At 36.0% G+C, this 13,945-nt stretch overlaps 1 protein-coding gene across 1 annotated transcript in view; it reads left to right on the top strand.

Moving 5' to 3' along the window:
- The window catches only part of ADGRG7 (adhesion G protein-coupled receptor G7), a 92,757-nt gene that overhangs the window by 41,780 nt on the left and 37,032 nt on the right, over nucleotides 1-13,945 (top strand). The window contains exons 10-14 of the mRNA XM_069065378.1: nucleotides 416-574; nucleotides 2,369-2,481; nucleotides 4,879-5,210; nucleotides 6,427-6,508; nucleotides 10,054-10,209. Of these exons, the coding sequence (XP_068921479.1) occupies nucleotides 416-574; nucleotides 2,369-2,481; nucleotides 4,879-5,210; nucleotides 6,427-6,508; nucleotides 10,054-10,209 (842 nt within the window). The remainder of the gene's footprint in view (nucleotides 1-415; nucleotides 575-2,368; nucleotides 2,482-4,878; nucleotides 5,211-6,426; nucleotides 6,509-10,053; nucleotides 10,210-13,945) is intronic.

Below are 13,945 nucleotides of genomic sequence, written 5' to 3'. Positions count from 1 at the left end.
GATTTGAATTCAGTTCTTCCTGGCAACAAAGTCCAGCACCATTGTACCACTTATGTGATAAGCTCCCTTTGAAAATCCATGGGTAAATCCCTCCAACTCATTTAAGTCAAGTCTATCTTTTGATTTTCTCTGCCCTGACTTCCCAAAGCTCTTCTCAAACTAGTAAACAGAAAAACTGATTTGAGTTAAGCCTCCTTTCCTTTTCCTTTCAGTGAAATGTTACTTGGAAGTACATGTTCCATGTTCATTTAAACAAAAAAAAATAATAAAATTAGTTTAAAAAATAAGGGATCTTAAAAAAAATACCTTTAGAAATACATTCCGTTTCAGCCAGTTTATTTTCTCTGTTCCTAATTCTAATTTCCTAATTTCCAAAGATCAACTTTTGTCATTGTGTTCCCCATTCCATTTGTAGTACGACGAGTCTCAATTCCAGCTGCGATCCTATGCCTGTGTCTTTTGGAATGTTACAAAGGACGACTGGGATACTTATGGGTGTAGAAAGAAACCCAACAGCAACCCTCAATTCCTTGGATGCCAATGCAACCATACCAGTAGTTTTGCTGTATTAATGGTAAGAACTCCCCCCCCCATCCCTTTTAAAAATCATATCATAGTCTCCTAATTTTATTCATTGCATATGGTTCACTGTCATAGTGGAATCCAACTCCTTTCCATAGACTAATCTATATCAGGAAATTAACATCATGCATATCAGTAAATTGGGGCAGCTAGGTGACTCAGTGAATGGAGTGCTGGCCCTGAAATCAGAAGGACATATCTTCCTGAGTTCAAATCTTATCTCAGACACTTACTACTTGTGTGATCCTGGGCAAGTCATTTAACTCTGTTTGCCTCAGTTTCCTCATCTGTAAAATGAGCTGGAGAAGAAATGCAAACCACCCCAGTATTTTTTCCAAGAAAATCCCAAATGGGGTTACAAAGAGTCCACTATGACTGAATGACTAAACAACAGCATCCGTAAATTAAAGAATGGTGTGGCATTTTTAATAGAAAGAATGATGGGCTTGAAGTCAGGATACTCTGGGTTCATAGGGTGTGACACTTACCCATGTGACCCTGGACATGCTACTTCTCTATGCTTTGTCTTAGAGAGCTCCCTAAGTCTTATCTATTAGGTCATAAGCAAGCTGCATCTGCTTTGGTGGAAGGGGGAATCCACACCTATGAAATCACAGGTTATAGAAGTATTGAAATAAGTATCCATTGCATCCTGGAAAGCTGGCTTTGCATAGAATTGAATAGGGTGAATTTCTGGTTCTCATGAAATGCTGAATTTTCCTGTCACTGAAACCATGAATCTGGAGAGATGATCCTCTGGTCCAGAATATCATAGGGTCTTAGTACCATAGATATAGAGCTGGAAGGGACCTCACAGTCCATGTAAGTCAGCCACCTCTTTTTACATAAGAGGAAACTGAGGCCCAGGGAGGTTAACTTACTTGCCTAAGATGGGTATTTTAAGGGTTAAGAAAACAGAGAAACTTCAGAGGTCTTTGTTGAATTGCATCCCTAAGTTTGGCAAAGACAGGATTTGATGCCCTGATAAAGCATCCAGAATGTTTGAGTCATTCTCCTGACAACCTTGTTCTCTCCCCCTCCAACTGACTGATCAAGAAAATTGCTTTCAATTCTCCACTTCAAATTATGTGAATTACATTAAGGAAAAGGTGTCTCATTCTGATATGTGTATATGTCACAAAATAAAATTGCGATTTTGCAGGTTAATTTGACCTAAGTAATAAATCATAATCATCATTCATACAAGGTGCCCTCAAAGAGTTTAAAAACTATAGAAAGGCTTTTGTGACACCTTATGTATGCCTCTTAAGATCCATAATTTGCTTTACATACATTATCTTATTTAGATCTCTCAAAAAACCTGTGAGTCAAATACTACAGGTATTATTATCTTCATTTACAGATGAGGAAACTGAAGTTCGGATTTGATAAGGGACTTGTCCACAATCATACAGTAAGCAGGTATTATCAGGGGTGTCCCTGGTCTTTCTGATTCTAAGTAGTCTGTTCACTACTGTGCTAGGCTGCCTTGTAGTTCTCTGGGTCAAACTCAGGCTAAAGATATTTGGACAGAGAAAGATCTGAATTAGTCACTTTGGCTATCTCCTTGGATCAGAATAACTGGACAATTATGACTTGTACTAAAAGCCTGTCTCAGGCAAGTAAAAACTTGGATAATAGTGTAGGGACAATAAAAGGAGGGAAGAAAATGGAAATACTAACCATTTATCCACATGAATGAGAGTTAAATGCATTTGACAATAATTAATTTCTCATAAACATTACTTGGTAAAGTTTTTAATGCAATTTTCCAATTGTTTTCCAGAGTTTTGATAACAATTACAATTATCCAGAATCTCTAGATATCATATCTAAAGTTGGTTGTGGATTTTCCATTGCTGGTTTGGCTCTTACAATTATATTTCAAATTGCTACCAGGTAAGAGGGAAAAGGCGTTTCTCCTATGAAAAATCTGCTGTATCCACCTGATTTACCCTGAAAATATTCTAATTCTGTGTAGGTGGGTGGGGGGACAGTCCCTCTCTATATTTTGTAAATTATATGTTAAGTTCTTGAAAGATATACCTCCCAGGTCTCATTTTAGGTAGGTCTTTCTGAGCTGGAGGCTAAAGGTAAAACTGAGCACTAGGTGGTGGTAGGTGACACTAGGTGGGTCTGGAATCAGGAAGATCCATGAGCAGGAAAAGGAAATGGCAAACCATTCCAGTATCTTTGCCAAACATACAAAATCCAAATGAGGTCACAAAGAGTTAGACATGCCTAAAACAACTGAACAACATTGCTTTCTTGGTTCTGCTTACTTCATGCTTCATCAGTTCATGTACATCTTGTCATGTTTTTCTGTATTCATCATATTCTTCATTTCTCATAGCATAGTGATATTCCATTATATTCCTATACCACAATTTATTTACCTATTCTAATTGATGGGTATCTACTTTGCTTCTAATTCTTTGTTATCACAAAAAGTGCTGCTATAAATATTTTTGTGTATATGAGGATTTTCTTTTTATCAATAGCTTCCTAGGGGTCATAAGCCCAGTAACAGTCTCTAATTCAAAAGGTTTTGGATATTTTAGTCACTTTATTTGCATAATTTTAATTTGTTTTCTGAAATGGTTGTACTATTTCACAGCTCTACCAACAATGTATTAATATGCCTATCATCCCACAACCACTTCTGAATTTGATTATTGCCATTTTTTTGCCATCCTTGACAATTGGCAGGATGTGAAGGTGAAACCTCAGGGGTATTTTGATTTGCATTTCTCTTATTATTGATGATTTGGAGAATTCTTTCATGGGTTTGTGATTATTTTGCAATTCTTATTTTAAGGGCTGATTGTTTATATCTTTTGACCAAAAGGAGAGTGGCTATTAGTTTTATCTATATCTATTTGTATATATCTACATATTTACATAAACATATATGTATATATTTGTTTATATATCTTGTATACCAAACCCTTAACAGAGAAATTTGATACAAAGTTTTTTCCCCCTCATTCAATCATTCCTTTCTTGTCCTAGGTGCATTAATTTTGTTTATGCAGGAACTTTTCAGTTACATGTAGTCAAGGTTATCTATTTTACCTTTTGTAATTATTTCTATCCCTTATTTTCTTAAGAATATATCTTGCAGACATAACTATGAGAGGTATATGATCTGTTTCTTTTCTAATTTTTCTATAATATGATCTTTAATATTAAGGTCATGTATTCATTTAAAATGTGTTATGTGATATGGTTTGTATAAGGTATTAACTTAAGCCCAGCTTTTACCAGACTACTTTCCACTTAGGAAGTGCAGTAGATACAGTGTGGGGTCTAGTGGCAGGAAGACTTGTTTGCCTGAGTTCAATCTGACCTCAGATTAGTGTGAGAATGTCAAGTCAAGCATTTACTAAATGCCTTCTATGTGTCAAATGGGGCAGCTAGGTGGCACAGTGGATAGAGTGCCAACCTTGAAATTAGGAGTACTGAGCTTAAATCTGAGCTCAGACACTTACTAGTTGTATGAACCTGGGCAAGTCACTTGACCCTTTTCCCCTTAGTTTCCTTATCTGTAAACTGGAAAAGAAAATGGAACACTACTTCAGTATCTTTGCCAAGAAAACCCCAAATGGGGTCATGAGGAGTCAGACACGATTGGAAAGTGGCTAAACAAAAAAACTTTCCAGTTGTCTCAGTAATTTTTATCAAATAAAGAGGTTTTGACTATGTAATTTATATTCTCCACTTTATCAAACACTGGGTTATTGAGTTCCATTGTTTCTGATTCTACCTATTATCTAGTCTGTTCCATTGACCCATCTTTTAATTTTTAAACAAATATTAGATGGTTTTAATGACTGCTGCTTTGTAATATAGCTTGAGACCTAGAAATACTGTTCTCTCTTTGTTTGCATATCTTTCATCATTTCCTTTTACATCTATATTTTTTCCCAAATGAATTGTTATTATTTTTGTCAAGATACTCCATCAGTCATTTGATTGGACTAGCATTAAAAGTATATAACAAGTTTTTATACTCCATCCACTGGGCCACCTCAGTACAGACTCAGTCTCCCCCTATTCCCCCCCACCAAAACAAAAACCCCCAACCTCAATTGGGAGCTCTTCCTAAGATAGGCATTGTAAGCACAATGCAATTAGAGTAAATCTATGAATAAGTATCTTTTAGAGAGTGAAGAAGCATGCAACATATTTTCTTTTCTCAAAAATCATTTCTTTAAGGGTAAGAATTATAGGAAGAAATGTTTTTCTTATTATGTTCTGCTTCTCCATGATTTTGCTGGGGTTCTCTCCCAACAGGAACCTAAGAAAGACTTCAATTACTTGGGTTTTTGTGAGTCTCTGCACTTCTATGCTGCTTTTCAACATCCTCTTCCTCTTTGGAATAGAAAACTCTAATAAAAATAGCATTAGTACTGTGAGCTCTGAAGATGACAATGTGATCCCTCAACGTGATATTAATCTTCCAGAAAATCATACATGCACAGCAATGACTGCCTTACTGCATTACTTTCTATTAGCGACATTGACCTGGACAGGACTCAATGCTGTACAACTCTATTTTCTTCTGCTAAGAGCTATGAGGCCCCTCCCACAGCATTTCACTCTTTTTCTGTCTCTAATGGGATGGGGTAAGTGTTAAATGTTGTTCTACTTCCTGTCAGAAGTTGTTCTTTTACATCACCATAAAAACAACAACAAACTGCTAACTTAAAAGATTTCATGTTATCAAGACATCTCTGTTAATTTAAATTTTTGTTTTAATTAAAATGAACTCATAATTTAAAGAATTTAGTTATACCCTACACCACACTAAAAGGAGACGTTTCAAAACAAAATTAAAAAGAGACAGACACTAAGAAAAATAATTTGAAATATGCTGACACTAGAAAAATATATTGGCAGCTGGATTTAGATTGAACGTGAGGCACATTGAAGGGAATCATGGATAGAGTGCCAGGAAGATTCATCTTCCTAAGTTCAAATCTTATCTCAGACACTTACTACTTGTGTGATCCTGGGCAAGTCATTTAACTCTGTTTGCCTCAGTTTCTTCATCTGTAAAATGAGCTGGAGAAGGAAAGAGCAAACCACCCCAATATCTTTGCCAAGAAAACCCCAAAAAGGGTCACAAAGAGTCAGATGTGACTGAAGCAACGGAACAAAATGACAAAGTGCATTGGGACCTATTGAGTATTGCCAATTAAAAAGTCAGAAGAGATAGACATATCCAAAACAAGTATTTGGGAAATGGGGGGGGGGGCAATCATGTAGAACTCCAAGAGCTTTAACTAGAATGGGATGATAAGGATTTTGCTCAAGGACACAAACATTTGGAGGAGTTTAACCATACTTTCCCTCCTTTAAAAGGCAGACTAGAAATTGAACTTAGTGCTTATTCAGCAGCAGTTTTAAGTTTAATAACAAAGCTGCCAGATAGTAGGTTTCCTCCTCACAGGGCTATGGAAATGATGAGTAACTCCCTGGCCTGAGTCTTCCATTTCCCTTCTCTCCAGAAGCAACCTCATGGCTTTAGGGTTCAAAGGTCTCCCTCCTCCCATACATGAATTTTTCTTTGGGGAAAAAAAAAGTTTATTTGAGGGCATATTTTTGGGTTACTTTTCTAGGGCACTAAAGTTACTAGTTACAACTCTGGATGTTCAATGCTAACACAAAGTTGGAAGAGCAATAAATCATATGTTTTCAGTAGAGCATAGAGTAAATACTATGTATATTCTGGTCACCTGAAAAAGGTTCTGTTGTAGTTTAAGAAGGATTTCTTATGGTGTACATGATTAATTCCTGCTCATATGTAATTAACTAATTCTCAATATCTCTATCAAACAGGAATACCTGCTATAATAGTGTCTTTAACAGTGGGAATTATTTACCCACTAAAAGGGGAATTAGGATACCGACAAGAGACAATGTAAGTTAACCATTTATATTTAGCTGTTCTTTTGTGTTGAAATTGAAAGCATTGAATAGATATCTTACTTAATTTCTTTGGGAAAAGATTGTATAAACCAAATTTTGGAAAATCATTTATTTTAAATGTACAGAGCATGTTTTCTTTAAAAATGAATTCTACAATAATTTTTTTTGCAATGTGAATCAACATCCCTTGATTTATAAATTTGTACTTTTAAAGTAGTAATAAACCAAGAAAAGCATAAGTTCAATAAACTAGCATGAAGTTAAAAGGACTGGAAAATAAACAAATTAGGAATGCTTTAAAAAAAAGTACAAAAGAAGAATTCTTAAAAGTTGGAGAATACAGAAATTTAATAATAGAAAACTCTAAGAAGTAGATAAAAGAAAAAAATTAAAAGGAAAATGGATAAAATAAAAAGGTTAACAAAATCAATAAACCATTTGTTAATCTGCTCAGGGCAAAGACAAGAAAGTCATATTACTCCCCAATGAAGTAGGTGAATTCATAGCAGAGAGAAAATAAGAAAGATATAAACAATGATATGCCAGAACATTAAGAATTCAAAAAAATTGATGGGACTCTGTAAAAATATAAAATATACAAAATAATAAAAGAAAAAATATAGATTAAAAAAACCAGTGAGTTAGAGAACCAAATGTTAGCATGCCATAAATAAAATCTTAGAGAGAGGGAAAATAGGTCAGTGATTTTAAAAGAGAAATGTATCAAACCTTTAAATGCAGAGCTCATCATTAATTCCTGCCTGCAAAATGTTAATATTACAAAATGACAACACTATCTAAATTAATTACAGATTTAGTGCTATACTAATTCTTTTTTTTTTTTTTTTTTGCTTTTTGGAGGGCAGGGCAATTGGGGCTAAGTGACTTGCCCAAGGTCACACAGCTAGTAAGTGTTAAGTGCCTGAGGCCAGATTTAAACTCAGGTCCTCCTGACTCCAGGGCTGGTGCTCTATTCACTGCACCACCTAGCCACCCCTATACTAATTCATTTTTCTGATTAGATACCTTATAAAACTAGACAGAATGAAAAGAAAACTCATTTGAAAGAAAGAAAAGTTTTAGGATATCAAGGAAAACAATGAAAAAGTACAGATGAGGGAAACAGTATTATCAGACCTCAAACAATATTGTAAAGTGATAGTCATCAAAAGTTATTGATAAAAAAAAGAAAAATTCTATGTAAGCAAGAAACAAGTAATTTAAAGTGTAGATCAGTGTTTGATAAACCCAAGAACATGATTCACTGGATGGATTTACTCCCTTTTTTGATAAAAATCACTCTAAAAACTGAAGAGCAATTTGCCAGATAATGACATATGTGAACTTAAAATGGACATGTAATCTGAATATAAAAGATTATACAAAAAATAGAAATTAATGAAATCAGAGACCTTTTCCAATGATGGGTAGAGGAAGAATTTTTAATCAAAGAAGGGATAGAGGAGATCAGTCTATCAATAAGCATTTTAAGCCCCCCACAAATTGGCAGGCACTATGCTAGGCACTAGAGATACAAATATAAAGAATGAAACAATTCCTACTGGTTAACAGCTTACATTCTAATGGGGGTTGACAAGCACATACATAAATATATACAGCATAAATATAAAGTAAAAAGATGCAAACACGTACAAAATAATTAAATATGAGGTAGTTTGGGGGCTTTAGGCAGAAGAGGATGCTTGAATTGGATCTTCAGGGAAGAAACGCATTCTATTAGGTAGAAATAAGAAGGGATTGTCTTCTAGGCATGTGGGAAAGAAATGCAAGGACATGGAGATGGGAGATTGAGTATTGTATATGAAGAAAAGAGAGAGAAGGCCAGTTTGGCTGAATCTCAGAGTTCAGGAAGAGAGGCAATGCCCAATGAAATTAGAAAGATTAGTAGAGGAAAAAGAGAAAGCCCAGGATAGAATCTCAGAGAGCACCTGGAGTTCAAGGTTGTGATATAGATAATAAGCCAGTAAAGGAGACTGAGAAGAAGTGGTCAGACAGATAGGAGAGGAAATAGGAAAGAAGGGTGTTATTAAAACTCAGAGAGAGTATACAGGGCATGGGGAGTGGAAAACAGCGTCAAATGCAGTAGAAAGATGGAGAAAGATGTGGACTGATCAATAGATTTGGCAAAAAGAAAATTGTAGAGTAGTACTAGTTGAGTCATGAGATACATAGCAATATAATAAAAATGGAATACATGATTTTGATAATATAAATAAGTAGCATAAATAAAATTAATTTGGCATGAATAAAATCAATTGAGATAAAATTGGATGAGAAAGTAGAATTGGGAAAAGGTATCAAATATCACTGATAAAAGTCTGATACAGAAAATATATATCAAATCAATATATATTCCAAGAACCATTCTCAGTAAATAAATGGTCAAAGGTATGAACAGTTTTCAAAAGATTGGCAAACTATAAAAGATTAGATGAAAACACGTTCCACATCATCATTAGTAAGGAGAATGAAAATTAAAATAGATTTGAGGTTCCATCTTACTCCATACAAATTAGAAAAGATGGAAAAAAGGTGGTTTCTTGAAGTATTTGTAATTGTTGATAACTGTCGAATTCATTTTTTTAAAATGTGTGCACCCCCTCCCCACTCCTTTCTACCCCTTCCTCTAGAGTTCCAATGATACTGTTGCTTTTGGAAATAGTTTGTCAATGGACTATCATATTTAGCTCACCATTTGGGACTTTCCTGGCCTCCACTTCCCTATATATGCTGTCTCTACTCCTCACCCCATTGGTATTCAGCTCCTTGAGGGCTTTTATATTTGTATCCCCAGCTCTTAGCACAGTGATTGGGACATAGTTAAGTGCATCATAATTTTTAAAAATTAATTAATTCGAAGTGTCTGGTCAGTTTAAAATATCTATGAGCTTGTTATACCTTATCCTGAGAACAGATTTGATAGAGGAAGAGGTGTTGGGGAGAAATAGAGGCTGGGGGTACCTAAGACAAACTTTTGCTTATTTCATAATTTGTCCTATCTTTCTCTAATTGGACGCAAAACAGTTCTTTTTGGAGAGAAGGGAGCACATCATTGACCTGTTTGCAATGCGATTCTTTTCATTTACTAAATAATTAGAAGGAGATTGGACATTAATTAGCTCTGTTTCATTAACAGGTCAAACATACCTGGAATGTGATTTCTAGAGATATTCATTATAGCATAGTTTTGTGATTTGAGTAAAGATCTTACAGAGTCTGTTACAATAGGATTTTACTCATGTTTGGAGAAGTAAGGCAGAAAAGCAAATTGACTATTTTCATCTTTTCAGGAGTACTAACTACAGAAAGGGAACTAACAACTCAAGAATCTCCAGCACCTAGAACAATGCCTGGCAAATAGTAGATACTCAATAATTACTTGTTGATTGGTAAGGGATGAGAAAGAGGCATTGACTTTTAAAAAGCTCTTTAAATCTGAGTCCATTAAACTCTTTAATGGCAAAAGGCAGCAATAAATGTGTCGTTTTCAGTAAAATAATTTCCTGTCTTTAATAGATGTTGGCTTGCAGTTCCAGAAGATGGCAATTATCTGGAGAGCCCATTGTTGTGGTCATTTATTTTACCTGGAGTTATCATTCTTGTCGCTAATGCTATCGTATTTATTTTCATCATAGTCAAAGTTCTGTGGGGAAGAAATGAGAACTTGAAAAGGTAAGAGGTAATGAAGAGAAGCCTTCAGGCATGATTTAATTCAGTGTGTAATAAAACTCACTGAAGTTACCCTCATTGTGGTAAGAGGCAGGTTCTGCATTCTTAAGGATATGCCAGGGAAATACCAGTTTTGTAGGACTTACCAAGTAGAATGCATTTTTCAGTCAAAGTACTGGCCTACCTGAAGTTGGAGAAATATTGCTAGTTTGGCCACAAGCTTTCAGGTTAGAAGATTATCCACCAAATTGTAGAACGGTTACTTCCTGTGTCTGTGAATGAAACCAAAGCCTTGATGAAGTTATAGATGACTTGAAGTTCTGAAATATTCCTGGGATGGATTCTGGGTTGTTAGTTGGCTGTGTAGTATATCTCCTTCACTATAACACTCATCTATTTTTATCCCCTAACAATAGTTTGATGATAAAATGCTTCTCTTTAGGGTTATGTGAGCCAAATTAAAAAACAAAACAAAATTCAAGAGAAAAAAGTCCTTTAAAAATAATTTAAATATGTATATTATGTAAAATGTACATTATACATAATATGTGTCTTTACATTTCATCAGGATGAGAATTTAGTTAGTATTTATTAAGTGCTTAATAGTGGTCTATTATGTGCCAGGATGGGGAGGCTCAGTGGATAAAGGACTGGGTCTGGCGTTAGGAAGACCTGCGTTCAAAGCCAGACTCAGATACTTACTAGCTATGTGACTCTAGGAAAGTCATTTAATAGCTGTTTGCCTTGGAGCTAGTTGGTTCAGTGGATAGAGTCCTGGGCCTGGAGTCAGGAATGATAGGAGTTCAAATCAAAATGAGTTTCAAGCCTCAGATACTTTACTAACTGTGTGACCCTGGGCAAGTCACTTAATTTCTTTTTGCCTCAATCCATTGGAAAGGGAAATGGCAAACCACTCTAAGTATCCTTGCCAAAGAAAACCCCATGGAAAGAGGTGCTGAGAAAATGTAAGATAGAAATTAACATCACTACCCTCAAGAAGCTCACAAGCAATGTATATTTCTGGGAGTCATTTTTCATGTCGTTCACCTGGATTCAGTCAATACCTGACATAGTACTCTATGTATCAAGTCAAATCAAGTCAACAAGCATTTATTAAACACCTACTAGGTGCAAGTACTCTTAAGTACCAGGGATACAAATAGAGGCACAAGTAGTCTCTCCTCTGGAGGACCTCATGAGAGAGACTACTTGCAAGCAGCTATGTACAGAAATCTATAAACAGTATAAAATGAGATTACCAATAGAAGTTACCTTGGTGTGGAAACTCCATCCTCATTTGAAAGTTAAAATACTAGGAGGCATCTATGTGGCACCACAGATAAAGCACAGGCCCTGGAGTCAGGAGGACCCAAGTTCAAATCTGACCTCAGATACTTACTAGTTGTGTGACCTTGGGCAAACCAATTGTCCCTGATTGCTTCTGCAGACACAAAAAAGAAAGCTATAGTATTAGCGGGTTGTCTGGGGTCCCTGAGAGGGTAAGTGCCTTTGATCACACAACTAGAATATGTCAAAGGCAGGAATTGAAGCCAAGTGTTCCTGATTCCAAGACCAAGTCCCTTTTAACTACATCATGCTGCCTTTCATCATGGACATAATGATCTATATTTTGTATATTCTATATTATTATTATTACAAACCATCATAATAAATATTATTTATATTTCATAATAAACATAACAGCAACAATTTGTGATTTTATTAATCATAATTAATTAATTTTTGTGTAATTATTAAATCAGAAAGAATTATGATTTAATTCAATTTAATAAACATGTATTAAGTTCCTGAATATCAGACACTGTCCCGCTGATGAGGACTCAAAAATGAAAAGCAGTACAATTCCTGCCTTCTAATAACTTATAGTCTTCTAGGTGGATGAAATAGGTTTAAAAAAAAAGCTTGTACACAAATAACTATAATAAAAGTTAGAAAATTATCGAGTAAGCATATTAGAGAGGTTAGACAAGGTGGACTGTATTTATGAAGGAAGGGAAGGCTCTCAGTGAAGGGGAATAGTGAAGGAATCCTGAGAAAGTCTTGCTGTGCTGAGAGAAAGCTCATCCATGAGAAAGGATGTTAAAGGGAAAATTTAGAAGAGTATCAAGGAATGTGGTCCAGGCATTGTGGATAGCCTACATATAGGCATTGAAGTAGGAAGAGGGATTGTTGAGATCATGGACCTCAATCAATTAACCAACAAGCATTTATTTAGTATCTACTACATGCCAGGCACTGTGGTAGGCAAAGTGAAAAAAAAACCACCCACCAAAACCACAAAACAATCCTTGCTATTAGTCCAGTTTTGCTAAAACATGGAGTATGCCAAGGGTAGAAATGAAAAAGAAAGCTGGAAAGTTATGTTGTGGCTAGAGGGTGTCAAGGCCTTGAATGCCAAGATACTTAGTCTGTGTTGTGCTTGGTGGGCAATGGGGTCCTTGAACCAGAAAGTGACAGAGTCAGACTTACGTATAAGGAAGATTACTCTGCAGCAGTAGAGTGAAAGATACATAGAAGAGAGGAACACTGGAGATGGATCAGTTTTCAGTTTATTATAAAAGTCAAAGTGAAAGATAACAGGGGCCTTAATCAGCATAATCATACTCTGCATAAGAAAGATATTTGATCTGAAACTCTGAAAAAAATGAAAAGATGCAAGGTGTTGGTAATTGCTTGTCCATTGTTAGGAGCAACCTATGAAGGATGAAAATTTAAAAGCCTGTTTCGAAGAACCAGTCAATCTCTTAGTATTCATTTTTGCTCTGGTTTTGTTCCAATACTGAACTCAAACTCCCAGAAGGCCTGGCCTGAGGCAGACCCAGCCTGGAGCACATTTAGCTTGTTCCATGTTCCGTATGTTCCATGACCCTTTATCTCAGTCTTCATGCAAACCCATGTCACTGGTCATTCAAGGCATCAGGAAAGACTTTAGTGCTTCGTGGCTTTAAAGTACATTACATCTGAAACTTGACCCAGGTTTTTCCAAATCTAGTGCTTTTTCTTCTACACCATGCTACCTTCATGCAATGCGCCTGGGACCTTCTGGAGACTGTGCCCTTACCTTTCTTATTTACTATTAATGTAGCTTCCATTTCTGCTTGTCTACCTGGAAAGTCCCTGATGTAGTATAACTACCCAGAGAATCATAAGGGCACTGGGATTTTGTGGAGGTCACGCAATAAAAGCAGAGTAGTGTGATGCAGATTGCAAACAGGAGATCTGATTTCTTGTTCTCCCAGCCCTGCTCTTTGCCAGCCAACTGTGTGACCTCTGGCAAGTCAGTTAACCTCTCTGGGTCTCAGTTTTCTTAATTTGCAAAATGAGGGGGTTGGAATAGATGATCTCAAAGGTGGGTTTACCAGCTCTAAAATTCTAAGATTCATCCTTCAGCCAAATATAACAAGAAGCAACTTAAAATGAAAAGTCATTAAGAGATAGTGAAAGTTGTTAGACTATGTGCTAAGGAGGAATGAGAAAGCATGGGGCTCACCCACCAATAAAAAGTCAGACAAGGAGTCCAGGGCAAAGGTTAATGAGATAAAGAAACTGGGTTAGATTAGAAAAGGCTTTAACCTGTTTTATTTCCAGCAGATACCTTCCTCTCGCTTTTTTTGGTTAACAGGAATGTAGGAGGCTGGGAGGAAAGGAAGGTATTCCCAAACCCAGACTTTACACACACACACACACACACACACACACACACACACACACACACACA

This window comes from Petaurus breviceps, unplaced genomic scaffold, assembly GCF_028583685.1.
Source record: "Petaurus breviceps papuanus isolate PSGF00001 unplaced genomic scaffold, PetGlider_PUasm1.0 90683, whole genome shotgun sequence".
Taxonomy (NCBI): Eukaryota; Metazoa; Chordata; class Mammalia; order Diprotodontia; family Petauridae; genus Petaurus; species Petaurus breviceps.
Note: the sequence above shows the minus strand (reverse complement) of the source record. Positions and strands in the feature narration are given on the sequence as shown.